This window comes from Aphanomyces astaci, assembly GCF_000520075.1.
Source record: "Aphanomyces astaci strain APO3 unplaced genomic scaffold supercont1.33, whole genome shotgun sequence".
In the NCBI taxonomy this organism is placed as follows: domain Eukaryota; phylum Oomycota; class Saprolegniomycetes; order Saprolegniales; family Verrucalvaceae; genus Aphanomyces; species Aphanomyces astaci.
In genome coordinates this window covers 12,152-38,870 of record NW_009798296.1, presented here as the reverse complement: position 1 = coordinate 38,870, position 26,719 = coordinate 12,152, and the positions used below count along the sequence as shown (strand labels likewise).

General features: G+C 47.7%; 7 protein-coding genes across 13 annotated transcripts in view; 3 read left to right on the top strand and 4 right to left on the bottom strand.

Moving 5' to 3' along the window:
- Positions 1–148: 148 nt before the first annotated feature.
- On the top strand, positions 149–4,897 carry H257_11236 (hypothetical protein). Of its 3 annotated transcripts, none has more exons than XM_009838120.1 (6): positions 149–718; positions 776–936; positions 990–1,124; positions 1,838–2,109; positions 2,942–3,123; positions 3,834–4,897. In XM_009838120.1, exons 1-6 carry the CDS (start codon positions 256–258, stop codon positions 4,091–4,093), a joined length of 1,473 nt encoding a protein of 490 aa, XP_009836422.1. In that variant the 5' UTR covers positions 149–255; the 3' UTR covers positions 4,094–4,897. The 3 variants fall into 3 exon arrangements, with proteins under 3 accessions (XP_009836422.1, XP_009836423.1, XP_009836424.1); XM_009838121.1 differs by having other exon boundaries at positions 2,942–3,631; positions 3,747–4,897; XM_009838122.1 differs by having other exon boundaries at positions 149–936.
- Positions 3,806–4,887, bottom strand: H257_11237 (hypothetical protein). Its single transcript, XM_009838123.1, has one exon. The coding sequence runs from the start codon at positions 4,873–4,875 to the stop codon at positions 4,132–4,134; it is 744 nt and encodes a 247-aa protein (XP_009836425.1). The 5' UTR covers positions 4,876–4,887; the 3' UTR covers positions 3,806–4,131.
- A 13-nt stretch (positions 4,898–4,910) lies between the features above and the next one.
- H257_11235 lies at positions 4,911–7,629 on the top strand. Of its 2 annotated transcripts, XM_009838118.1 has the most exons (7): positions 4,911–5,211; positions 5,281–5,546; positions 5,590–5,775; positions 5,873–5,941; positions 6,237–6,307; positions 6,438–6,602; positions 7,083–7,629. In XM_009838118.1, the coding sequence occupies exons 1-7, from the start codon at positions 5,061–5,063 to the stop codon at positions 7,552–7,554; spliced, it is 1,380 nt and encodes a 459-aa protein (XP_009836420.1). In that variant the 5' UTR covers positions 4,911–5,060; the 3' UTR covers positions 7,555–7,629. The 2 variants fall into 2 exon arrangements, with proteins under 2 accessions (XP_009836420.1, XP_009836421.1); XM_009838119.1 differs by having other exon boundaries at positions 4,911–5,546.
- Positions 7,630–7,980: 351 nt separating this feature from the next.
- On the bottom strand, positions 7,981–9,858 carry H257_11234 (hypothetical protein). Its single transcript, XM_009838117.1, has 8 exons — positions 9,754–9,858; positions 9,529–9,657; positions 9,395–9,454; positions 9,119–9,348; positions 8,727–9,048; positions 8,546–8,655; positions 8,282–8,388; positions 7,981–8,176 (listed from the first exon to the last, which is right to left on the bottom strand). Exons 1-8 carry the CDS (start codon positions 9,817–9,819, stop codon positions 8,004–8,006), a joined length of 1,197 nt encoding a protein of 398 aa, XP_009836419.1. The 5' UTR covers positions 9,820–9,858; the 3' UTR covers positions 7,981–8,003.
- A 1,093-nt stretch (positions 9,859–10,951) lies between these two features.
- Positions 10,952–16,958, bottom strand: H257_11233 (hypothetical protein). 4 transcript variants are annotated; one of them, XM_009838116.1, is made up of 15 exons: positions 16,796–16,958; positions 16,480–16,716; positions 16,135–16,423; positions 15,120–15,414; positions 14,221–14,389; positions 14,008–14,108; positions 13,855–13,927; positions 13,757–13,806; positions 13,166–13,295; positions 12,966–13,094; positions 12,608–12,659; positions 12,004–12,188; positions 11,750–11,959; positions 11,336–11,485; positions 10,952–11,285 (listed from the first exon to the last, which is right to left on the bottom strand). In XM_009838116.1, exons 1-15 carry the CDS (start codon positions 16,934–16,936, stop codon positions 11,061–11,063), a joined length of 2,436 nt encoding a protein of 811 aa, XP_009836418.1. In that variant the 5' UTR covers positions 16,937–16,958; the 3' UTR covers positions 10,952–11,060. The 4 variants fall into 4 exon arrangements, with proteins under 4 accessions (XP_009836418.1, XP_009836415.1, XP_009836416.1 ...); XM_009838113.1 differs by having other exon boundaries at positions 16,839–16,958; XM_009838114.1 differs by having other exon boundaries at positions 11,750–12,188.
- A 1,204-nt stretch (positions 16,959–18,162) lies between these two features.
- Positions 18,163–20,088, top strand: H257_11232 (hypothetical protein; the record flags this gene model as incomplete). The annotated part of the gene is made up of 1 exon (XM_009838112.1): positions 18,163–20,088. One exon carries the CDS (start codon positions 18,163–18,165, stop codon positions 20,086–20,088), a length of 1,926 nt encoding a protein of 641 aa, XP_009836414.1.
- A 4,090-nt stretch (positions 20,089–24,178) lies between these two features.
- The window catches only part of H257_11231 (hypothetical protein), a gene marked incomplete at both ends in the record, with an annotated part of 12,282 nt that continues 9,741 nt past the window's right edge, over positions 24,179–26,719 (bottom strand). Inside the window, one exon of the mRNA XM_009838111.1 lies at positions 24,179–26,716. Coding sequence (XP_009836413.1) covers positions 24,179–26,716 — 2,538 coding nt within the window. The remainder of the gene's footprint in view (positions 26,717–26,719) is intronic.

Here is a 26,719-nt window from a genome sequence, read left to right as displayed (position 1 = left end):
CTTACCACAGTAGGCACAGCCAAGGTCAGCGATGGCGATGACGGGCGCAACAAGATACTCGTCGCATGGAGGGTTCACATGAGACGCGAGTGTACGATGATGCGGACGGGTGGCGTCTCGTCGTCGGCATTAAGTAACGCCACCAACCTTGGTCACAAACTTGTCTATTTGTAGAAAAACTCTGGAACATGATACTACTCCTTGCAGTTATACGGATAACAAGCGGATAGACACGGCCTCCGTATCCGGCGCCCTATGCATCCGGACGATTGGTTGAAGCATAAAATCAATCGCAAGATGGACGCGGCCGACTTGCTGGACCAGTACACGGATGCGATCTACGCGGCGACGTACACGGCGGATGAAGTCGCGGCGCTGAAGGCAAGGAAAAAGTTGAATGAGACGGTCATGCTATGCCGAACGATCCTGCGAGACGAATCGTGGGAGCACGACGCGACCGTGAACGAGCTCGACGTGTACCTGACGTACGCCAGCGCGCTGGAGTCGTTGACACGGCGGTACGAAGCCATCGACGTGCTTGTGCGGGGGTTGGACGTCATGGACGACCACCCCATGCTTCAATTGGCTCTGGCGCGACTGCAGTTCAAGGCCGGCCTGTACAACGACGCGTTGGAAACCTGTCTCCTCGTCATGCAAGCGTATCCACACGACACGCGATGCAGTGCCGACAGCGCTGCCGACGCCTACCATCTCGCAGGTACTGCTCCCAGCTCCACGATCTACTCGTCACCTTGTCCTTTCTCGCTTGGTGTAGGCTGGGTCAAGATTCACGGCGACGACCATACCAACGCGTATGCGCTGTGGAGTCGTGGTGCCCTCGCGATCCCGTCCTCGTCTGTCCTGGCGCGGCAGCATCGCAAGCGTCAGTGCTGGGACAACGACGCACCCGACGACTTCCTTCTTCCCCACGGCTTGGTAGGATCTCCATCTCCATCGCATCCTTCTTGACGTGCATGCATGATGCACAGGTAGGTCAAGGCACATCAGGACTCCCTGCGGAAGGTTTTGCCGTGCCCGCATCGACTCGCGCGGTGGCGCTGTTCGATCCAACCACCCAAGCCAACCGCCTCGTGTTTCGATCGTCGTCGCCGCTCTTGACCAAGGTAATCTATTTTTTCGATCATGGTTTTATAACGAAAATGTTCATATTGTAAATTATATATATATATATTGCGACAAGTGAAGAAAGGATGAATATTCGATCACCCGTCGACGGTTTGATTCGTTTGTTTTCACCTTGTAGCATATGGTTATTATATATATATATATATTGTTGTGTTTTCTCCAGGTTTTGAGATGTGGTATTGTTTTGGTCTGATGGAAGTTGGGGTACTGTAGTATTTATAATAGTATTAATAGTATTAATATTGACTTGAGCGTGTATTTATGGTCCATTTCGCTAAAGTTCTTGAACGTGCCAAATAATCATAGTAATATCTTACACAACCAAACGATAGGCCAAGATCGATGATTGGTTCAATTTTGTACAAAGTAGACTTTGATTGGCTAGAACATTCTACATTTTTCCATATGGTCTTTTTTGCTTACTATCCTTCGATGAGTTGAAGCTTCTCTCCGTGTATCATATTAATAGACACATTGAACCAAGTACGAACAATTTGATTAGTTGAAGCTTCTCTCCGTGTATAATATTACTAAGGATATACACGTGTCGACATGTACGAACGTTTTGATTGGGCCAAAACATGTAACATCTATGATTGGTTCAAATTTGTACAAAGTGAAATTGGATTGGCTAGAACAGTCTACATTACCATATGGTATTTTGCCTCCATGATTCAATATTGGGTTGTAGGGTGAATGTGACGCTGTCATCGACATCGTCGATGCATTCCACCGCGACGTCCGGCACGGCCAGTGGGGTACCGTCCGCCACTCGAGCGTCAACACGACGGACGTTGCTGTCGAGGACATTCCGTTGCTTCGGCCGTGGCTGCGCAAGTTGCTAAATTCCCGCGTGTATCCGTTTCTGCACGAGTGTTTTCCCCGCCTCGCCGATCATACGTCTATGCGCGACGACACCACGGGCGCCACTCGATGCCGTGTCCACGATGCATTTATTGTTCGGTAAGTATATATATATATATATATATCTTTATATTAATTTATATATATGTATATATGTATATATTTATTTATATATATATATATATATATATGCATGGGCTTGTGTGTGTGGAATCGAACTTTTTTCTTTTTTTTTTTCGTAGCCTGAACATGTTTTTAGGTTTCGTGTTCTCGAAAATGGCGTGTTTTGGTTGGTTGGTTTGTTGCTTGTTTTTATTATTACTATTTAAAATTATTAATAATAAAATAATACGACAAACATGAATGAAAAACAAAATATATAAAAATATGGGATTGGTTTGTGTTCATTTGAAGGTGAGAGGGTGGGTGGTTGCCCCGTTCTATGGCCATGTTTGGGAGTCGAGGCGAAATGTTATGGAAGTTAGATATTATGCAATTTTCATTATATTTAGCCTCAAGAGTCATTTCGACAACTAGTATACGACTCCATGATGTTTTTGATCGAATTGAAGCTTGTACAGATTATACTATATACAAAATGTAGTATATATATATATATACCTGATGGGCCCGAGCCAGAGGAACTGTGCTGACGTTTGGATTGGCAGAAATTCAACAGATTCGTGATATTTGATTGGCTCAGGCAGTTCTTAATGAATCCTCCATTCTCTTAAGACATTTCGATTCTGCCGAGAAAGGCTCCAGTATGAAATCGATGTGACAATATATATATATATATATATATATATATATTGTATATATATATATATATATTGTATATATATATATTGTATATCCATATATATATATATATATATGTCTAGTGTTTGGACATAATAGTATGATATTTCTACATCGTGTGGCTGTGTAGGTATGATGAGCTGGACCAGTCGCTGAGCCTTCCCGAGCACAACGACACGTCCGTGGTGAGCGTCGTCGTGAGTCTGAACGACCGCTTCGTCGGCGGAGGCACGTGGTTCCATGCGCTCCAGCAGGTCGTGGACGCCCCCGTCGGCCACGCCGTCGCATTTGCTGGCCCGCTGAGGCATGGGGGTACGACCATCACTCACGTTAATACCGTCATTCCTCCAAACTGGATATTTTTGTTCCATGGATATGGATGTATATATATGGTCTATAATACTGGTCGTTTTGATAACGTAGTTTAGTATATATTATAGATGAAGGAATCAATGGCAAATCAATACTATGAGTATTCGAGTATGTAGTATCAATTCGGTGACAACGGTAGGATATATATATATATAGCCTGGATTATGGTTTTTGTGGTGTATAATACTTTGACCAGTATTTCAAACGATTGAACGAGTAAAACAGAGCAACTCAACGGCGGTTGCTTATTTTTTTATATTATTTTGAGTCCTCATACTACTGTAGGGCCGTTTATATACGTATTTTCTTGTTATCAAATGGGAGCGATCAAGAATAAATTCTCGACCTGGTTTTATATATATATATATCTTTGCTATCCTTGCACCATACACTAACATTAGACTGAGTGAGGTTGGTGGGTATTTATATATGTATATAATATATATAGGTGTTTATAATGTATATAATATATATAGGTGTTTATAATGTATATAATATATATAGGTGTTTATATATGTACATATATATATATAGGTGTTTATATATATATATAATATATATAGGTGTTTATATATGTATATATATATATATGGGTGTTTATATATGTATATAATATATATAGGTGTTTATATATGTATATATATATATAGGGCATGCCATTACGTCAGGATGTCGGCTGATTTTGGTGCTATTTTTGTACGTCGACGGGTTTGCGTACGGCGACTACTTGAACGCTGTATACGATGACGTGGCATCCCCACAGGACACGGACAAGGGATTTGTCGTGTACAACCAAACGGTGGAATTGGTGGCGACGCTCAACCAAGCGCCGACGTCCATGGCGGTATCTCCATTAGATGTAGCTCAAGATGATGAGTCATGCAAACAACCCAAACATGAGACTGGTTGATGGAATAAGGTGTTGCGACTTAAGGAGAGTTTGGGGTTCTAACTCCGCGACCACACTGCAAGGAGCTCGCGGCCGCGCCGGGGCGGGATCGAAGTCGTCGGCACATGCGTAGAGTCAAGGACGAGGCCCGCGGGTTCAAGGATGTGGCGGTAGTCGTCGAGTGAGAGCACGTAGGGAGGTCCTTGATCTGTGGACGTGGAGGAGGAAATAGAAGAATATGACAAAGGGAGAGGTGGTGGGGCCAGCGGAAAGAGAAGCGTGACGAGTCGACCGGTGTCGGGTCGAAGCAGGGCGTGGAACCGCGCGGCACATGCGGCGCGCATGCTGGGGTCGATGGCGGCAAAGAACAGATAGTCGTAGATGAGGTCGAACGAGTGGGGGTGGACTGACGGAGTCGACGGAGCGAAGAAGTCTGCTTGCACCAGAGTGATGGAGTCGGCATCCCTTCCAAGGTTGCTTCGCGAGACGTCAATAGCTGTGGACGAGATGTCCAACCCCGTGGCATCCCATCCTTGTGCATGCAAGTGCAAGAGGTCAAAGCCAGATCCGCACCCAGGTACTAGCGCCTTGCGGCGTCCGCCGACTTTTGGATCGTTGTTGGAAGGTGGAAGCAGTGCCAGGCCTTCCACAAACGAAGGGTTCACTCCCTGTAGTTCCCATGGGGTCACCTGCTGCGTCCATGCTTTCTCCCAATCCCTCCCGACTTTGTCGAAGAAATGGCGGCGCAGAAGCTTCACCTTCCCACCGCCGCTACCGCTTCCACAGCCCAAGGTACGTCGCATGTTGGAACAAGGCGAAAAGTGTTTGAAAATGGAGTGTTTTGGATTGGACAAAATGATTATATTCCTAGATTGGGATTGGTCCATTAGGAACATTACTCGTTTTCTTCACCAATCAAACGTCGCAACACGCGGTGCCCGACGGCAACATCACCTTGACAGGAGGCAGCATCACAATACCGGTAGTCATGGTCAAGGAGTTCCAGCCGCTTCTGTCGCCGCCGCCCATCTCGACGGACGAGTGGCACCACGTGTTCCTCATTACGATCCCGCTGGTCTTGCTTCAGATCTTAGAGTACCTTCCACTGCCGATCCTCAACATGTACTTGGGCCATCTTGGTTCGTCGACTCCTTCCACCCTCATGGCTGGCCAGCACACGTGCATAGCTTCTCATACGAGATCTGTAGATCTAGACCAAAGCGAGAACCGCGTCGTGCTGGCTGCAGGTGGCCTCAGCTCGCTCTTCTTCACCACGACCGCATACAGCGTGGTCATCGGGGTCAGTACTGCCATGGATGCATTGACCGCGCAAGCCTACGGGAAAGGCCGCGGGTTGGAGCTCGGCATCGTCCTGCAGACGGCGGCGTTGTGCGCGGGGGTGCTCTGCGTACCTCTGGCACTGGTCACGTTCTTTTCTGGCTCGATCTTGGTCGCCCTGGGCCAGCCCGCCGACGTACTTTATTACTTGTTGCTTTGAGCTCATATTTGTGAGCTAGATTGCAAATGCTACGCAGCAGTTGCTCAGATGGTACATGCTCGAGATTCCGCTTGTGTTTGCCTACGAGTACTTTAAACGAGTACTCCAAGGCCAGAACATCGTGTGGCCCATCGTCGCCGCCATATCGGCGGGCGCGGGAGTCGCGCTGTCTGTGGGTTATGTGTTTGTGCTCCACACTAGCCTGGTATTGTCTCTCTTGTACCCAAAATTTGGCCGACTTTTGGGCTGAATATGACTCCACGGTCTCTGTAAATCAATCACATGTGTATATTCGATTGTAGGGGTTTGTCGGTGCACCATTGGGCATGATTGGGTACTACTCGACCGCGGGCTTCCTGCTCTACCACTTAGTACGACACAATCACGTTTATCTCCTCGATATATAAATATATATATTAATGATATATATATAAATTAATGATATATATAAAAATTAATGATATATATATAAAAATTAATGATATATATGTAAAAATTAATGATATATATATAAAAATTAATGATATATATGTAAAAATTAATGGTATATATATAAAAAATTAATGACATATATGTATGTATTAATGATATATATATATATTGATCGTAACTCTTCTTTGATGTGATAATATTTTTTCAGATGTAATCGTCAAATATAATACGTAGATGCACACCCCCAGCATGCATTTTGACTGGGCTGCTGCGAAACAGAACCTTCCAACGTTCCTCTGCTTGAGGTAGGGCAACGACCATATGTTATAACTGCCTCAAATGATAATATAACACGGCAGTGTTATAAACCAAAATGTGTTCCAACATCGCTATGTTATAATACCTCCACGAGATATATAACATCGAGATGTATAGTGCGAACGGGTGGCTGATGTTCCTGAGCGAGTTTGGAGGCATCGCTGCGACATCGTTCATGGCGGGGTCGCTGCCGGATGCCAGTACGGCGCTGAGTGCCAACACTATTTACGCCGGCTTTCGATCGCTCTTTGGGATGGTGTACCTTGGCATTGGGTTTGCCAGGTAAAGCCTTTCCTTCAAAACAGCAACTATATATATATATTATATATTTACTGCAGGATTATACTTCGAAGTATTATAATCAAATAATGTTGCCTGTTGAGAGTGTATGTCCATACATTATTCTCGTTGGATGATTTCGGTCCAAAATACTCCATATCCCACCACGTACTGGGGCAAATATTTGATCTGACTGTATTATAGTGTTGTTTCGAATCATGATCTCCATGTATAATATATATATGGAATTCCTACCTTGGCCATGCCAATAGAGTAGTATTTTTCTCCTTGATATATATCTATATATTGCATCGTACTCTTCTGATAGATACGTATATGATGACTCTTCAAGCTATCAAATGTGATTGTATCTTCACTCCTATATCATCACCACCACCACCTTCTCCACACTATTAACTAGCTCGATTACAATTAATGTATAATACAATGACTAACCACTCCATACATTCATTGCCACTGTAGCTCGGTGCGAGTAGGCAATGCACTAGGTGGGAACCTCCCCATCCGTGCAAAAACTGCCGCGTGGCAGACGGTGCAGCTGGGCTCGTGGTGGGCCGCCGCGTCCACCGTGTCCATGGTGCTGGTCGGGCCCCTCTACGCGACCCTGTACACGCAGGACCCGGCGGTTTTGAGTGAGGCGACGACGCTATTTTATGCCACGGCGCCGTTTCAGGTGACGATGGGGGTGTGGGGGGCCGTCCAGGGTACGCTCCGGGGCAGCGGCAGGCCGCACCAAGGGGCGGTCGCCAACGTCGTGGGGTTCGTGGGGGTGGGGGTACCCCTGGCATCCGTCCTGTCGGCGTACTGGGGGCTCGTGGGGCTCTGGGTCGGCATCTCAGTCGGGTTCTGTCTGTGCGCCGCGTACGGACTGTACTGGCTCGTGGTCGCCGACTGGGAAGCCATCGCCGATGACATTGCCCTGCAAACAGCATAAACTAGCTCTAAAGTAGATACTGTATGGGGGGCCACCTACCTGTCCATATATATATATATACTCGTTTGTCATGTGTTTGGTACGAATCCTATTATATAAAATAGTGTTGTTTCAATGATGCCAACCGTACGACTGCGTAGTACAAGTAGTAATACTGTAGTAGTACTAGTGTACAGTATTAACGCGATTCAATTGTACAAGCTCGCCCCGTCAGCTTCTAAAACTACTACTGTAGTATATATCCACCGAAAATGGATGGATTCGATATTGTAGAGGACTGACACCCCTGCACAAAATATGAACGATATAATACTCAAACTCCTATTAATTAGTCCTTTGTGAACTTCTATAATAGAGTGATTTTGCTAAGTACTACAAGTAAGCTTAGTTCAGTAGTTCGAGTATGGGACTGTCCACACAAAAGGAAGGAGAGTAGTCGTTGAATAGGATTAATGGGGTTTGGTCATGGGGGAAGCCGCCACTTTGGCCCCCCCAGGGTCGACGGGTTGGTCGTGGCTTATAAACAGAATCTCTGGCTGAATTGGGGCCATCCCCCCAAACTGGTGGGATGGAACTAAAGCCGGCAGCACTGCCCCTTCGACCGTCGTTTGGTTGGGTCCCCCTACAAATAGCATCAACATCGTGAACAACTCTGAATCCTTTCAAGTGACTCTATTTCTCCACTGACTCGATGTATCCTCTATATATGTACATGTAATTAGTATACCTCTGGGGTCGGCGCGTGCCCATGCCGCGGGTTTGGGCTGTGTGCGCAGAGGCACTTTGGGTTTTCGCAGTCGCCCTTCAAACGGTTGGTTCGTCACTGGATCAAACCTAGCAATATGGAGACATGAGTATGGTAGGATGTAGTAGTAGTAGTTGCTCCACGCTACTTTGCACACGTTCACAAGGTAGTAGTGTAGTACTACTACTACTACTAGTCGCAGTAGTAATCCTAGCCATCGTAGTGTGTACTAGTACTACTACCTACCCGTGGACATATGCTTGGCCGTTGCGCTCGTGGGCGATGCGGTTCAACGCCCGCTCCTGAGTCTTGTCTTCGAAGGCATCGGCTCGTTCGCGCACTGCCTTGTTGATTTGCTACATCAACAATTGTCATGAACCCCCGAAACCCCCCACCCCAACCCCCCCTCAATCTGCAGATCTTGTACCGTGGACTTCATGCAGTTGAGTCGTCGATTGCCGACGTTGGTCACGGCTTCATACTTGTCTGGGCGGAGGATCTTGTGGTTGACAATGTTGTACAACTTGCCGGCGCTGAATTGCTCGCCGTGGGGGAGCTTTTCATCTCGGTCGACGCCGTGCATCTGGTTTTGAACGGTCCTAGCGGCGACAAAGGCCGTTTCTTTCGTCTCGTCGTAGTACCGCACCAGAAGCGGGTTAAAATCGTGTGTTTTGTTAAATTTGGTGCGGGCCATGTCCTGTAGACGCACCGCGTCGGCGGCTGACCGCGACTCGTGGTTGGTGTGGTACCTACGTACAAATAACAGTGTTATACACATACAACAGCCGCCCATTTCAATTGGATGGAACGAGTTTGCACTTGTTGCTAATGACGCTGAACGGTCGCCCCAAGTGCTGACTGTCGACCATCTTCTTGCCGAGGCTGTCGGGGGGCGCCACGTGGACGGGGGGGACGTCTAGCTGCCGGTGGTTGACGATGTTGTAAGGCGCGCGGGTATTGGGGGGGCGAAGGGCCGACTCCACCGGCTCCACCTCGGCCGAGTGGTGGTTGATCAGGTTGAACTTTTGCACATACCGGCTTTGTTTCACCTGAATTTCGAATGTGACTTTACTCTTGTATTTTGCCGTGACTGACCTTGGCATCGACCAACGCTTGCATTTGGTCTTTGATTTCCTTGTCCTTTGTAGCGGATTCCTAGGCCAAAACAATAGATTGTTAAGATTTAAACACGAAAAAATGGATGCAAATATATGGGTGTGTACACCCACCCGCTGGACATCCCGGTACTGCGCTCGAACCAAGTCGTATTCTCGCTCTTCCCGTGACTTTTCATACCGAGTGATGTGTCGCACAGGCTGTTGCTGCTCTGGTCGCCACGGTATAACTGTCTTGGATGCCTGAAGGAGGGGATTCAATGTTTCAATGAGAACCGACTTGTAGATAGTTCCGTGTGGTTCCAACTCCCCACTATGAGGACGAATGACGTACTATACCTTGTAAATCTGTAGGTCTTCTCCCCACGAAAGGCCTCTCGGAAGGAGATGAACTGGCGTCGTCATATAGCCACGACCACCGCGGCAACAACAACCAGGCGGGTGGGTGCTATTAATATTACTTGATTTGAGAAACGACCACCTCTGTTTGATTGGTGGAAAGCGTAACGACTACGACTCTGATTGGTGGATGATAATCACTGAACAGACATGTCGATGAAACATGACCTTGCTACGTCCCACCAAAATGCCAAGAGTAGAAAAGTTTTTATACGCTCCTACTGGTAACGTTAGCTTATAAACTACGACTACACTTGTAGTACGTAGCAATACTCGCACACTATTAATGATATTTGCACAGTACTTTCTGTATGTACTACAGTACTAGTACTCTGATCCATATCTTTTGCAGCATTTCATATTATTTTACTTTTTAACTTATTGTTTGTATGTAACTGCAGTTTTAATACACACTTGTAGTTTGTATACCTTTTATAGAAATAGTATAATAAAATAGGTGCTAAATATTCAGGATGAAAAACCGGCAACTAGGTTGCCTTGTCGACACCTTTACTGGACGAGTTAACACATTCAAGCTATGCCAACTCTGTGGCGACATTACTAGAGGTCATGCTGATCTCTGGTATCATGGGAAGCTATTGTGCTTTCGAGTGAAATTTCATTGTGTTGTGGTTTCTCGTTGGAATTTAAATCGATTTGATTGGCTACCTCAGAGGTGCAATCGAATCGCGCCGACCAAACCGATCCACAATCGATCTGATTGGTTGAATTTCATTGAGAAGGCTTTGATTGGCTAATAATTTTGAGCTCTCCCCAAATTTGTATCAAATCGACAATACTGATTGGCACTTCATATGCGCAAATGCTCAAAATATATAGCCCCACTCGAATCACAAACTTGGAGCGACCTCACGAGCACATTTGGATGGCTCGATGAGCTGCGACTGGATGGGGAGAGGTAAAGTCATCACACGAGCATACTGTCTTAAGCTTACAAAAAAATACAATCCCTATCGACCGTAAGTTTTTCTGGTTTGAGGTCATAAAGTTTAGGGGTGGGTCATAACTACTTGGATCAAATCAAAGCTGGAATGTATGTATCTATCGACTGAGCCAATCCGATTGCGATTACGAGGAGAAATGAAACATTTAATCCAATCAAAAGTCAAGTAGCAGTGCACACAATTGGTTGCCACTACAGTAGCTACGTTCCGAAACCCGCAACGAGCGGTATTGATTGCACACTGTGTGTGTTTGCCACCAACTAGTCTTTGTCTACTATTCCATTAGTTGGTTGGTGGTGCCGTGGACTTGCGGTAGTACTCGTTAAAGTCGAGGCGAAACGTCAGGAACGGCAAGTTGTCGGACCCGAGCGCTTGCTGCTTGAGCAGATCCAGAAACGATACCATTTGCGTCTGGAAGTCGGTCGCGATTGTGTGCATCTGCCGGACGAGGGCACCCGTGGCGTCCAGCGCCGACGTCGGCCGCTCTTCCGTGCCCGTCCACGCCACCTACATCATAACGTGATTCAACCAACTAATCAAGTAGTACTACTACCCACCTTGCCCAAGCGTTCGTGGCGGTTAACTAGCTGGCCTTCGCGCACCGCCGTCGTGTAAATCGCCTCTTGGACCTTGGAAAACGTCAAAATCGTGTCGAAAATGCCCTTGAGTGCCCGCAGCAGCTCTTGGTTGGCATCCAAAATGAACGCCTAACACCACACAGATCAACTAACCACTCGCCTCAACAACATATAGTACATACAATTCTCCACTACATCCCCTACTACTAGTAATACTACTACTACTTCAACTACTAGTCTAGTGTATCGATCGTGTATTACTCAGGCCAGTACTAGTCCCCGCAAAACGAGTACGAGTCATACAGCATAGTATCGATCGTGCACAGACAAGCCTCCTAGTACAAGGTCGAATACAACTACTAGTACTAGTACTACTAGTAGTAGTAGACGTACGTTGGCCTTGATACGCTCCAAGTAGCCAGAGTGGGCATCGATGAGTGCATCCAAATGAGTGGCGTTGGTCACGTCCTTAACAAGCGAGTGCCACGACCCGTCGAGCACTTCAAACATGATGTAGTTGTGCAAATTGGTCGTAAAGTGGATCATCTGGGACCGCACCAAGTTGCCGCGATGCATGATGGCTACTGCATGTGGCAGTTTGTTCTACAAATATATCATAATATATATATATATATAAATAGTCGTACGCTGATCAAATGCACGAGGTTCATGTCCCGGCCCCAGCAAGTGCTGAGCGAGTACTCGACCCGCTTGACTTTAAACAGAAACGAAAACATCTGGAGGTACTCGGCCATGGCGGCGTCCGGGATGACCGTGTTCAACGGCGCTTGGAGCTTGTAGTGCAATGCAAACACATCCCAACCTTCTTCGCCTAAACAACCGAAGAACAAGTATTGCAGAGGTATCACAAATATACTATATATATATATATCGATTTGGGTGTATTTTAGTGCATACAAAGCCAACGAGATCACGGGATATATATATATATATATATATATCGATTTTGGATGTATTTTAGTGAACATAAAGCCAACGACAACACGGGATACGCGTTTTGTTTCTTTTCCATGAGTCGTCGTCATTCGTAGGCTCACGTGATACCAATATCAACATACAGTGCCAACGCCAGAATACTATCGCCATATATAATATACAATACTAGAACTCGATATTTCAATATATCATGACCACACACTCACACCTTCAAATATATATATATATATAGAATACTAGTAATAAATAAATCCATTCCACTCACGTGGATTTTACTTTGAATTGATAGCATACCTGACGTCGCTTGGTGCAATTTCACGTCCAAGCGGCTTAAAATATCGTTCGACTAGTCAAATACATATATATTGAGTCGTACGGAATCGGGCAATACTCTTCCAAGTCAGGAAATTGGGGAAAAACAATAAAAATAATATTGTGCTTTCGAGTGAAATTTCATTGTGTTGTGGTTTCTCGTTGGATAAATCGATTTGATTGGCTACCTCCGATGAGCTCAAAATTATTAGCCAATCAAAACCTTCTCAATGAAATTCAACATCCAATCAGATCGATTGTGGATCGGTTTGGTCGGCGCGATTCGATTGCAAACCCCTCCCCAAATTGTGTATCAAATCGACAATATATATATATATACTTCGAATTTCGCATTGGATGCGTTCAGCGCCGTCTCGAGCACACTCATGAGGTTGTGGCGGTAGATTTGGGTCGCTCGTTTGGATAGTTCTGGCTGGAGCAGATCCATGAGGTATTGGATAAAGTCTCCCTACGATATACGATATGTTATTTCTACAATCCATCAATAAAATACATGGAGATACTACTATAGGTCCATACTTGGCCCAGGAGCAAATACTGCTTCAACGCGCGGCAATGCTCGAGCAACTGGTACTTTCCAAGCAAGATCTTGGTCACGTAATTGTTGGTTTCGTTTGCTGCGGCCGCAATCCACTGCTGAAACTCAGTCCTACCACAAACATAAATAAATAATGTGTCGAGTTTACCAGTAGGTAGAGGGTGTATATATATATAATATATATATATATATATTATTATAGTCCTTTGCGCTGGTGAAATATGGATTCGAGTTTTGAGTCCGATTTCAAGCTAGTGTATTCAATGGATCGTGTGGTATACATACAAATGGCAAGATGAATAAATAAATAAAAAAGTACATTGTGTACGAATAAGGAATTATTATTGGTTCCTGTTTCAAAGTCCCTGTTTGTGCATTTTCAAACGATTTTGTGTTCGATGATTGGAGGATACCATTGCTCCTTTTCATTTGATTGGCTAGGCCATGCTCACGAATACATGTGTCAACCACCAATCAAATACATAATCGAAACAATGCACTCTATACTGTTTGAAAATCCAAAGGAAAAATATAAAAAATAAAAATATTTTAAATTTAACAGATTACCATACCAGTGGTCAAACGTCAAGTTGGTCGCGTGCAATTGCGTGTCCAGCACCCACTACATGTTAACACCGCTTGAACTCAATTGGGCCAAGTGACGACAAACCTCCGAGTCGCCACAGCACGTTCGGATGAAATTGATGCTCTTGCCCATCACAAAGATCGTGTGTGCGACGTCTCTACGCCAGCAAAGATTCAAATATATATATATATATACCAAACCTTTCGATTGTACATATATATATATAGATTGGCCCACCGTGGGATGAATTGAGGCAACATGGCCCATCGCAACGAATACTTTTGGCTCCACAGCATGTCGTCGCCAACGCTGGCGTCGCACGCGACAAAGAATTCTTCCTAAAAATAAATAAAAAATATTCATACATGCGTGTTTACACATAAATATATATGACAAGGGTTTTAGCTTAGCTTGTCAGACACAGAGAGAGAGCGCGTGTGTACTACGTACATATGGATCTTGAAGTAACCCTTCGAGCGTCCACTGCTGGATCATCGTGAGCACGGGCGTGGCCACTTGGTTGAGAATCGTCTGAATGAACTGTCGGACAAACGGGTCGCCGTGCTCCATGTACATGTAAATACCCGACGCCAGCGCGCCGCCCGTGAGGCCGTCCACACTGACAAAAGCATGAAAAGAATCAATGGAAATCGACGACAGTTGGTTTGGTTTTTTAAAGCAAGGCACGCTAGAACGTCACGATATATATATATATACTCGAAACCATGGCATAGTCTGAAAGAATCTTGTCAAACGAATTGAATCATGTGGTGATCTAACATGGTATGGCAATATATTGTGATATTTCGCTATAAACGTCCAACATTCGCGTGGTTTGTCTACTCAAAATGGAATCCCTTGCTGGAAGCTTTTGATTGGTTGAATATACAATTGTCTCGTTTCTGTAACAGCCAATCAAATAATCCACTCCAAAATGGATTAGCCAATCCTAGCGTCGATGATTCGTGATGATTCGACAGAGTCTGGAAATTCATAGTATCGAATCATCCATAAGACTACTAGAACATATAATATGTACGACGGGTCGTACAAACATATCGTAGCAGGTATTGTCAAGTCGATATAGTCGAAGTTGGAGAGTTTGGGGTGGTGGTGGTCTCAATCGAAGAATGACCAGCAGCAGCACCAAATCGGAAGACAATCGATGATATATATCGTCCAATCAAAACCCACAACTCGAATCAAGTAGCCAATCAAATGATCATCCACTCACATTCGACCATTTCAACAACATTGAATTAGTATGTGACTGGAATTAGTGTGGCTAGGGACAATCTTTACAATGTAGCACAAAAGTCCGCCAAATGTTTTGGGTGTATTCTTCTTACCTGTCGACGAGCGCGGCCATGACACGGAGGCGGTCGAGCGGGTCCTGCGTCCACACGATGAGGCGCTTGAGTGTGAGCTCTGGCATGGCGTCGGGGAGTGGAAACTTGGCGGCGTCCACGTCCACCTGGGCACTGAGGACCGCGAGGAGGCGGTAAAAATCCGACAGTTCCGCTTTGAGCGCATGGTGGAAGCTCTGGGTCACGACGCCGCCGTCCATGGACCGACCGAGGAACTGCTGGACGCGGTTGAACAGCCACCCCACTTCGGTGAGCTTTCGAATCAAATCGCGCATGGCTATGTACGTAAAATGGATATGAAGAGAGAACATGGAGGGGATCATATTGGTGTATGCAGGAAGGAACCAAGTAGAGGAAATCGCGTGGGACTGAAATTAGTGTGTGGGACTGAAATTAGTGTGTGGGATGAGAGAGCAACCAACCAACCTGGGACGTTGTTTTAACGTTATTCCATGAAGATTCAGTCCACACACGAAAAATCGATCGATGGATTTGGCAAATTCGCACAAAGGTCCAATATTTTGGGTATAAGGAGCATTATAGATTAGATATGTAAGCAAGATAGGAATCATCGGTATGGACGAGCATACGAAGCATACAAGGAATTGGTATGATAAAAAATCGACGAATTATAACATGGGGAAGACAGCATGTCGTGAGGGAAGGAAGTCATGTCAATTATATTTTACTTTCACATTGTTCAAATATATTTTGACCTTTCAAATATATTTTGACCTTTCAAATATATTTTGACCTTTCAAATATATTTTGACATTTCAAATATATTTTGACATTTCATCGTTTTATGAATTAATACGATCGAGAAAGGTGGACATGCTGCGATCATGAAACGACGAATGATAAAGACAGGAATAGACATTTGGAATGTGTGAACGAAAGGGGGAACCAAGGAATCGACATGGGAAGAATGATCATAACATTCGAACATGATGATGAGAGATGGGAGTCGGCGGTGGTGGTGGGATGCTCAACGTACGGAGGGACACGCCGACGTGGCGCGCGACTTCGAACCGATCGGTGGACGGGTTGAAGAACGTGTACTTGGAATCGATGCCTTGGAACGCATACAGCACTTCTTGGAGAAGGACGTTCTCGGGGATGTCCATGGCCGCGCCTGTGTCGTGCGTGCGCACCGCCGCGCGATACGTGTCTTGCTGCATGTGTTTGTCGTGCCAGGTGGTAGATATAGAAGGTTGTTGTGGCATGGAAGGATCTGCATGTGGCGAACGGGGAGGATGGGGATGCTGTGGGGACGAAGTGGGATCCTACGGGATGGTGGAGGCGTTAGGGAAAGTGCACGACTGATGTGCACAGTACGCACAGTCTTGATGGTTGGATGTCCGATCGCCGTCACGGGGAGCGGCGGCACGTACAACGTCGTGGTGTCCGTGTCCAAACTCAGTCGCAAGAGCAGCGTCAACAGCGCCGCTTTCCGGTGCAGCATCGCGTGCGTGATGAAGTCCTGGTTCAACGACTCAAAGCGCTGTACCGCCAGTTTCGAGTCGTATCCGATCGACGATTCCTTGAGATGACGAAGGATCTTCTGGGTCACGCCCAACTAACAAGTCAAATGTGAGACACACACGCGATGAGGTACTAGGGTGTGTGGGACGAAGATGGAGGAGGAGTGGACACACCATGTCGTTTGCTCGATGCTCCATTTCATGCGCATTCCCGTACCTGGACGAGAGAATGCGCAGAGACAGAGACATCAACGATGGGTTCGGACTTCCATGGACGCTCGTCACGAGCGACTCGACCAGCGCCGGAACGTCCATCTCAATGGGGCAATCAGTGACACAGTACTTTGGTGAATGGTCAAACACTATTTTCAAAACATTGTCAAATCGGCCAAAAAATACCCAAACTTTCCACACAAATACGACGAAAATAGTATCAATTCTACGAAATATACGTAATATTGTGGATTCGGTACAAAATTCCAGCCGCCGAATATCGAATCACGAATCGATGCTATTGGCTGATTCAAATTGGAGAGGATTTGATTGGCTCTTACAGAAAAGATATATTCAACAACCAATCAGAACTCCAGCGTAATTCAAAATATCGATTAGAAAATCCACATGAATTTTGGCAGTTTATAGCGAATTCACAATGAAAATCGTGTCAAAAATTCGACGAAATATAAAACTAAATCTATCACAGTAGACAGATACGTCAGTTCTATTTTATCCGCAACCTACGATAATTAGATGGATAAATGTACAAGTTTATAGGATGAAAATTCACTAGTTTTGAAACTTTAAAGCATCATTTTGGCAAGACTATAAACATTCGGGATTTTTTCAAAATAGCAAGTTGTAGAGTGGACCGACCCCTACATATATGTAATATATTAAACTCTTCTGGCTAACATTTTTGTAACAAAAGTTATGCTCAAAGGCATCGTCGAAGCTGTCGCGCACTGTCAAACGGCAGATCCAGTGCAATACATAGGTATTGAGAGTTCGAGTTTGCACCTTGAATTTAGCCGTTACAGGTTCAACTTCGACGTTGCACTGTAGTTATTAGAGGTTACAGGTTCAACATTGAAGTTGCACGTCTTCCGAATCAACACTCCAGAGTACTTTGTTATGAATAACTTTTAGATATAGCAATGTACATGTATGTAGAGAGAGTAGCTGCTACATAGTACCATGTCACTTGAGTCTGTACATAGTACGGTGCCAACGTGTTGGGGTTTCGTCAGACGTTTGGTCAGTTCAATGCGAGCCTGACGACTCATTATGTACTGTAGTACCTATCGCAAGTCACTCCTACTACTAGTACGACCTACAACGTCGTCTTGTTCTCAACATGTTAAGTGTGTGTGCACTGTGCACTTACCCAAGATGGTGCAACCACGTCGCGTCGCTCCCATTGAAGCGCATCACGTCGCCCCGCTGCAATACACCACTGCACTGTACTCTTGCTTTATTATCCACTACCCCTGCACTTGCTTTATTCTACCCTTCACTTGTCATCTCACCACATACCGTTGACGATGATGATGGGATGGAAAGCCGGGGTTTTGGTCTTGTCCATCTCGGTGGCGTTGTCCATGGCCAAAGTGTCGATGGGTGTCCACCGCGCGTTCGAAGTCGCATCCACTGCGGACGTCGTCGTCGAGTACGCGCGGCCCTCGTCCGTGCACACGTTAATGGCCGCCCTCCCCATCCACCTGGACCACCAAGACACCTCCTCGTCGTCCCCGTTGAACCAACGAGATAACGCCCGACGCACAGCCATGTACCAAACGCTGGTCGCTGAATCCACCAAAGCGCGCGCCGTGCTCGCCGCGCACTTTCCGTCGGCGCAATGCACCCATGTGTGGATCAAGACGTCGGCGTTTTGCAACGGGCTGACTGTGGACCAAGTCCACGGCATCGCCGCCTTGTCCAGCGTCCACAAGATCGACGTGCCGTTCACGGTGCGGTTGCACTCGACGTTGTCACGTGATGGACGGAAGGCGGTTCGTCCCGTTCAAAAGAAAGCCGCCGCCGATGCCAACATCTCGTCCGACGACCCCCCATCGTCGTCGTCGTCGAGGGTGGTCGAGTGGGGGGTGGCGACGATCGGGGCCCCGGACGTGTGGCATCACACGACCGGCGAAGGCATCGTCGTTGGTTCCATCGACACGGGCGCCAACGCCAACCACGAAGCAATTAAACACAACTTCCGACGGGTCAAAGGCTGGTTCAACCCGTACAACACCACCACCGACATCGGCGGCGATGATCTACCGATGGACTCGCACGGCCACGGTACACACACGATCGGGACCATGGTGGGGTCGCATGGCATCGGCGTGGCCCCGGGCGCTCAGTGGATCGCGTGCCTCGGGTTGAACGGCGACGTGGGCAGCCAGCTGGCATTGGTGCAGTGCGCGCAATTTGTAATGTGTCCGTCGCGACGAGACGGCTCGCACTCCGAGTGCAAACTTGGCGCGGACGTGGTCAACAACAGCTGGGGCGACGATGGCGGCGGCGCGTACAACGACTGGTTCCAAGACATCGTGGCCATCTGGCAGTATGTTGGGATCACGCCCGTGTTTTCCGCGGGCAACAGCGGCCCCAACTGCGCCACCACCGGCAACCCCGCCCGGTACGACAACGTGCTCGCGGTGGGCGCGGTCGGGTCGTACGCAAACGATCCGACCCAGCTGGCCTTCTTCAGTGCCAAGGGACCTGTGACCGCGGGGTACCCGTCCTCGTCTTCAAACGCGACGACGGCTGGCGGCTGGCGAGGCAAGCCGGACGTGGTCGCGCCAGGCTTCTTCACCGTGTCGGCCAACGCCCGCGATGACGCGGGGTACGTGGCACTCGCAGGAACGTCCATGGCGTCTCCCCATGTAGCGGGCGTGGTGGCGCTGCTGAAGAGCAAGCAACGAGATCTCACATACGCCGACATTTACCGCCTCATCACGTCCACGGCGGACCGCGCCGTCCTCCAGCCGGAACCCGCCACATGGACGTTCAAGAATGGATCGGTGCTTGGCCCTGGAGCGGTCAACTGCGGCGACGTGTTGGATTCAGCTTGGCCAAACAACCGATACGGGTATGGCCGGGTGAACGTAGCCGCCATGTTTCGCGAGGACGGGTCGTTGAAGTGCGCGGAAGGGGATGATGACGGTGATGCATCGCCGTCACCTCCACATGTAACCACGAGTCTTCTACCTCGACCACCAGCGACTACTAGTACTAGTACAACTCGCGCGTGCAGTGCCGCGGAAACGGACGTTGACTTTCTTGGTCATGACCTGTATGGAGTTAAAGCGACGAATGCCGCCGACTGCTGTGGGCTATGCATGGAACAGGAGGCTTGTGCGGGGTTCTCGCATCTTCACGGGGTGTGCTTCCTCAAGCAAGTCATGGGCGAACGCGTCGACAAGACTGGCGCTGTCTCCGGTCGGGTGGTGGTGGTGGGGTGATGATGACGATATGTGATATATACATGTGTGGTATACTCCTGTAATGCACGTTTGGATGTTCGTGTGCAAACAGTAAGGGTTGCCTACATACTGTGCCGAAGGGAAGGGTGGGGGTCGCCGTAAGTAGGATGGGCTGTGCTCGGTGAAAACACTCGCTAACGTTAGATCTACATTCCTTGTCTGTGATCCGCACAACACCGATTATGTACCAGCATACTCCTTTATACAGCGGTGACGATCAAACCATCAGCCATATATCAGCATGCATGCAGGTAGGTGGTCCTCGTCGTTATCAGTATAACTTGATGTTTGTATGACCCATAAAAAATAATATTATTATCCAATCAAAACGCAATATTTCTGGAAAATGATAGGGTTGAACAGGAGCATTACATGGTGCCTGACTGATGCACTAACTAGCCTTGCTTTGTAGGTACCTTATTCACAACTAACACAGTGATAACGAGAGGAGCTAATACAGTATACCAGAGGATTAGCCCGTGGTTGTTGCTCGCATCAACGACGAGCAAATCCATTTCTGCTAGTAAGGCAAGACAAGCATCCTAGAGTCCTGAACCATGCCAGGAGTTGAGCTAGCAAATTGACGTAGCCCTGTGATATTCCTTTGTATGCGTTATGTGTGTGCAATGTGACTTTGCGTGAAAGTTAAGAAGTAAACCATACAGCTATGTGTGGAGCTCAACGGCAAGTTATTCGTGTAAACGCTAGCAATTTCAGTCAGAGTGGCGGTGAATTCACACCTGAAAGTAGAGGTTTCAGCCACTGTGCGCGACTTATTCATAGTGCATGTAAAATCGCTACTTCTGTATCCATTGCAACCCCTACATCGTTTATAACCCCCCACCGCCAGTCCCCTCCACAACGGCTCAGCTTGTGGTTTTTCTTTGTGTTAAAGCACACAACCACCATTTACGATATTAAAACCATCATTCACGACATCATAACTAGCTCATAGTGTATGTAGATCGCCAGAATAGCGGCGACGGAACCCCTGCACATCCACAGCCTTTATGTACCCCCCCTTCCCCTCATAATATTCGACTTGTAGCATCCCCCCAGCCCAATTGTCTAGCACACTATGTGTGTCTGACAACTCATACTGTGCTCACTCATATCATTCTTGGCTCATAGTGACAAGCATTTATCGTCTGAATTCCAACATCCCACACATCACAGAGCACAAATTTCAACAACTGGCATTGCGCGAGATATTGTGTAGTGTAGATCAATTCTCTCAGGATTAGGCGCTATGGGAGGATGGAGTATGCACTTGACAGTGTTCTTTGTATATTCGAGTGAACGTTGAGAACAATAGAGAGTGTGCTACGCAATTTGGCTTGGGGATGCTACAAGTCGAATATTGTGAGAGGAAGGGGGGGGTACATAAGGGCTGTGGAGGTGCAGGGGTTGCAGTCGCTACTATTCTGCGCGATCTTCATACACTATGAGCTAGTCATGATGTCGTGAATGGTGGTTCTAACTTCGTAAATGGTGGTTGTGTACTTTCACACGTAGATAAGCCACAAACAGAATCGTTTTGGAGGGGACAGAAGGCCATGAGGGGATTTAAACGATGTAGGGGATGCAATCGACTCAGCTGTAGCGATTTACATGCACTATGAGCAAGTCGCCACATTGTGGCTGAAACCTTTACTTTCAGGTGTGGATTCACCGCTACTCTAACCCAAATAGCTAGCACTTGCTACCGGTAGTACATACATAACTACCGGTAGTCGTTGAACCCGTCAACTGGTTATTCACGCCAAATCACATTGCACACGCGTAAACACGCAAGAGAACATCAAACCATACGTCGCATTGTCATCTCAATGCGACTGGTTGCATGGTTGAGGACTCTGGTAGAACTCTTAGCCTTGGTTTACTCTGTAGTGGAGTTGCTCGTCGTTCACGCGAGCAACAACGACGGGCAAATTCACCAGCAGTATCATCTCCACTCGTTTTTACAATGCTAGTTGTTAGTTAAGGTACCTTCAAAGCATAGCAAATAGCCATGGAGAGGCAGCATGGCCCCTGCGCAAACTTCTCGTGAATTTTTGATTTCAAGGTATAATAGGTTTTGATTGGATACGTACATTTATTTTATAGCCAATCACAGTCTTCAAATAACTTCATTATGTAATTTGCGGACAAGAGCTGACTGAAAATGGACTTGGACGTACAGGGTGTCCTTGACGCCCAATGCATTCCGTTGCAGTCCAGTCGCAAACGAGGCATATCCTTTCTGCACCATACGGTATAACTATAAGTACAATATATCATGTATAAACAGCTCCAAATAAGTCCCAGTCACAATTGGAAGGGCACACAACTATGGGAGCTTGTAGAGTAGGCTGACTGTCACAAAAGCGCTGCTGCGGGAGGCTGGTGGCGTGAAGTACACTTACGCATGTTTACTTCGGGCCACCAGGCTCCCGCTGCAACGCCTTGTCCTACCCACGCGCTTGCTGCAGGACCCCAGCCATTCATCGTGTTACTTAGGGTATTTTGAGGATTCCTCAAACGAGGTGTTGTGCGACAATTGTCCGGATACTGTCCAAGAGGTACAGTAAGTTCAGTTTTTTTGAAGTATTAGGGTGTGTCTGGTATTTCAAATATAATATTCCATTTTGTCGCAAAATGGGATGAACCAAAATGACATTTTCAAAATGGAGGTAAAAGGTCCATTTTGTAATATGGGGTTTTGGACCTCTTCAACGAGTAAATCCCACGTGGAATTATTGGATTTGGGTTAAAACCCTTCAAGTAAGACATGTTTCAATTTTGATCAGATTTGTTGAATTCGACCCCAAAATGGCGTTTTGGGCCTGAATATTGCAATACTACCAGACGCACACAGTAGAGCATTTCCAACGGCGTTATTATTTCTAGATCACAGTCAATTCGAAGTTACGGATATAGAACAGAAATTCTTGCACTATCCGGAGGGTTTGTTGCTATTTCACGAGAAACTAGAAATTCTGTGGAAAGAAATTTCTAAAATGTCCGGATAGTGCCAAAATAGCAACCGTAAAAACGAAGTTTGACTTTAACCTATGCTTTACAGTTAGAATTTACCGTTGGAGATGCTCTTATTGTGCTTTTCATGTAGTTTGCCCGTTGTTTAACTGCGCTAAACCCAAGCTCTGCATCGTTTCAGCAGAATAAAACAACCCTAGCTTTATTTCACCCGCTAACTAATCGAGTTGCAGTACCAGTCCAACTTACGCAGTTCAACCACGAGTTCATTACGATGCATACCGTATTAGGCTGTGAAATGGGAGTACTACACATCGTGTAGTTGATGTGAGCCTTTGCTTTCCACGTACAGTACTGACGTTAGTACAGATCAAGTGTTGTAGGTATGGCATAGCTTTGAAGCATTGGACAAAGCGACGACTAGCCTAACTATATCCCTAACGTTATAAATTACTCGGAGTAGTTGATGTTTCTTGTGATCACGGATGGGAGGTCATGTATGTGGCCATCCATAGCTGCTTCAGTTCATTGCGGCAAGCACCTTAACGAGTTGAGGTAAAACAAGTTGCTTGCCAGAATGAAAATGGAAACAACTTGTTTTACGAAAATGCCTGGAAAACCACCTTCAACCAACCAATCATCGCATTAGATGAAGTAACTTTACAGGACTGTTAAACAACGCACCCAGCCGTTATTCAAGTTACTTTAGTCGTTATTTAAGCCTGAGAAAATTTAAAACAATTAATTTAACCCTGGAATTGCCAAAAAAAGTGCAAAGCACAATCAATACTTACAGTGAGTGTTTTGAAAAGTCACCCTAACCACTCTCACCACTTGACTTTATTATAGGCATTTTCGCCAAAAACATGCTCCTTACTCCGTATTGCACTGGATCTGCTGTTTGAAAAAATTAATGTTCGACGGACGCGACGTCTTGGTCAACGACGAATTACACTTATCTTTAAACAAGTAACTTTACAGTGCAATTTGTACATGTTAGCCTTTCAATCAATGCAACATATTCAAAGTTTAAAACACAAACAGCGACAACGGCACTCAAGGGCTTGATTTGACCTCCACCGCTTACGCTTGCTTAGTTACGGATGCCAGAAGTGACGCCTTCCTTGGCAGAAGGGTAGCCGAGTTCGCCCTTGAGGTAGCAATAACCTTGGTAGTGCGAGTAACCCTTGCAGTTGTCCGCCGTCAAGCACAACCCGCAGCAGTCGTCCTTGTTGCCAGAAATACGTGCGATGTCGTTGCCGTTGTAGTCCACGTTGGCTTGGGCAGCTTGGCACGAACCAACAGACTTGGTGACCTTGGCGGCCTTAGCGCCCCAGTAAGGAGCAGACTTGCCAGCCTGCCACTTCAAGAAGCACGTGCCTTCGTTCCAAGGGGTCCACACGTACAGAACGCATCCAGGGGTGTTGGCACAGTCGTCGCAGCAATCGTCGCTGTTGGAGCGTTGGGTAAACTTAATGTCATGGCCGTAGTAATCCACGCCATCCACAGGCTTTTCACACACACTAAGCTGAGGGACAGCATCGGTAGTGGTAGGCGCAGCCTCGGTAGTGATAGGGGTAGCCTCCGTGGAAATAGGGGTAGCCTCCTCGGTGGTGATAGGGGTAGCCTCGGTGGTGATAGGGGTAGCCTCGGTGGTGATAGGGGCAGCCTCCTCGGTGGTGATAGGGGTAGCCTCCGTGGTGACAGGCTTGAGGGTGTGGTTGGAAGGGCAAGGAGTGCTGACGTCCGGCACAGCCTCGGTGGTGATAGGGGTAGCTTCCTCTGTGGTGACAGGGGTAGCCTCGGTGGTAATAGGGGTAGCCTCCTCGGTGGTGATAGGGGTAGCCTCCTCGGTGGTGATAGGGGTAGCCTCCTCAGTGGTGACAGGGGTAGCTTCGGTGGTGATAGGGGTAGCCTCCTCAGTGGTGACAGGGGTAGCCTCCTCGGTGGTGATAGGGGTAGCCTCCTCGGTGGTGATAGGGGTAGCCTCCTCAGTGGTAACAGGGGTAGCCTCGGTTGTGATAGGAGTAGCCTCCTCGGTTGTGATAGGGGTAGCCTCCTCGGTGGTGATAGGGGTAGAATCCGTGGTGACAGGCTTGTGCGTAAGGTTGGAAGGGCAAGGAGTGCTGATGTCCGGCACAACCTCGGTGGTGTTAGGGGTAGCCTCCTCAGTGGTCACAGGGGTAGCCTCGGTGGTGATAGGGGTAGCCTCCTCAGTGGTGATAGGGGTAGCCTCCTCAGTGGTGACAGGGGTAGCTTCAGTGGTGATAGGGGTAGCTTCCTCAGTGGTGACAGGCTTGGGCGTGACGTTGGAAGGGCAAGGAGTGCTGATGTCCGGCACAGCCTCGGTGGTGATAGGGGTAGCCTCCTCAGTGGTGACAGGGGTAGCCTCCTCGGTGGTGATAGGAGTAGCCTCCTCAGTGGTAACAGGGGTAGCCTCGGTGGTGATAGGGGTAGCCTCCTCGGTGGTGATAGGGGTAGCCTCCTCAGTGGTAACAGGGGTAGCCTCGGTTGTGATAGGAGTAGCCTCCTCGGTTGTGATAGGGGTAGCCTCCTCGGTGGTGATAGGGGTAGAATCCGTGGTGACAGGCTTGTGCGTAAGGTTGGAAGGGCAAGGAGTGCTGATGTCCGGCACAACCTCGGTGGTGTTAGGGGTAGCCTCCTCAGTGGTCACAGGGGTAGCCTCGGTGGTGATAGGGGTAGCCTCCTCAGTGGTGATAGGGGTAGCCTCCTCAGTGGTGACAGGGGTAGCTTCAGTGGTGATAGGGGTAGCCTCCTCAGTGGTGACAGGCTTAGGCGTGACGTTGGAAGGGCAAGGAGTGCTGATGTCCGGCACAGCCTCGGTGGTGATAGGTGTAGCCTCCTCAGTGGTGACAGGGGTAGATTCGGTGGTGATAGGGGTAGCCTCCTCAGTGGTGATAGGGGTAGCCTCCTCAGTGGTGACAGGGGTAGCTTCAGTGGTGATAGGGGTAGCTTCCTCAGTGGTGACAGGCTTGGGCGTGACGTTGGAAGGGCAAGGAGTGCTGATGTCCGGCACAGCCTCGGTGGTGATAGGTGTAGCCTCCTCAGTGGTGACAGGGGTAGATTCGGTGGTGATAGGGGTAGCCTCCTCAGTGGTGATAGGGGTAGCCTCCTCAGTGGTGACAGGGGTAGCTTCAGTGGTGATAGGGGTAGCTTCCTCAGTGGTGACAGGCTTGGGCGTGACGTTGGAAGGGCAAGGAGTGCTGATGTCCGGCACAGCCTCGGTGGTGATAGGGGTTGCCTCCTCAGTGGTGATAGGGGTAGCCTCCTCGGTGGTGATAGGGGTAGCCTCCTCGGTGGCGACAGGGGTAGCCTCCTCGGTGGTGACAGGGGTAGCCTCGGTGGTGATAGGGGTAGCCTCCTCGGTGGTGATAGGGGTAGCCTCCGTGATGACTGGCTTGGGCGTGACGTTGGAAGGGCAAGGAGTGCTGATGTCCGGCACAGCCTCGGTGGTGATAGGGGTTGCCTCCTCAGTGGTGATAGGGGTAGCCTCCTCGGTGGTGATAGGGGTAGCCTCCTCGGTGGCGACAGGGGTAGCCTCCTCGGTGGTGACAGGGGTAGCCTCGGTGGTGATAGGGGTAGCCTCCTCGGTGGTGATAGGGGTAGCCTCCTC

Excerpts from the sequence above, each read along its gene's own strand:
- H257_11236 (XM_009838122.1), top strand. The coding sequence starts at position 256 with ATGCATCCGGACGATTGGTTGAAGCATAAAATCAATCGCAAGATGGAC. Across the intron at positions 937-989 it reads TCCTTCTTCCCCACGGCTTG|GTAGGTCAAGGCACATCAGG; the intron begins GTAGGATCTCCA and ends CATGATGCACAG. Across the intron at positions 3,124-3,833 it reads TGGCCCGCTGAGGCATGGGG|GGCATGCCATTACGTCAGGA; the intron begins GTACGACCATCA and ends ATATATATATAG.
- H257_11237 (XM_009838123.1), bottom strand. The coding sequence starts at position 4,875 with ATGCGACGTACCTTGGGCTGTGGAAGCGGTAGCGGCGGTGGGAAGGTG.
- H257_11235 (XM_009838119.1), top strand. The coding sequence starts at position 5,061 with ATGGTCAAGGAGTTCCAGCCGCTTCTGTCGCCGCCGCCCATCTCGACG. Across the intron at positions 5,942-6,236 it reads GCTTCCTGCTCTACCACTTA|ATGCACACCCCCAGCATGCA; the intron begins GTACGACACAAT and ends TATAATACGTAG. Across the intron at positions 6,308-6,437 it reads CCAACGTTCCTCTGCTTGAG|TGCGAACGGGTGGCTGATGT; the intron begins GTAGGGCAACGA and ends CGAGATGTATAG.
- H257_11234 (XM_009838117.1), bottom strand. The coding sequence starts at position 9,819 with ATGACGACGCCAGTTCATCTCCTTCCGAGAGGCCTTTCGTGGGGAGAA. Across the intron at positions 8,656-8,726 it reads TCAACTGCATGAAGTCCACG|CAAATCAACAAGGCAGTGCG; the intron begins GTACAAGATCTG and ends TTGTTGATGTAG. Across the intron at positions 8,177-8,281 it reads GGCACGCGCCGACCCCAGAG|GGGGACCCAACCAAACGACG; the intron begins GTATACTAATTA and ends TGCTATTTGTAG.
- H257_11233 (XM_009838116.1), bottom strand. The coding sequence starts at position 16,936 with ATGGACGTTCCGGCGCTGGTCGAGTCGCTCGTGACGAGCGTCCATGGA. Across the intron at positions 13,095-13,165 it reads AGTATTTGCTCCTGGGCCAA|GGAGACTTTATCCAATACCT; the intron begins GTATGGACCTAT and ends CGTATATCGTAG. Across the intron at positions 12,660-12,965 it reads CATCCAATGCGAAATTCGAA|TCGAACGATATTTTAAGCCG; the intron begins GTATATATATAT and ends GTATTTGACTAG.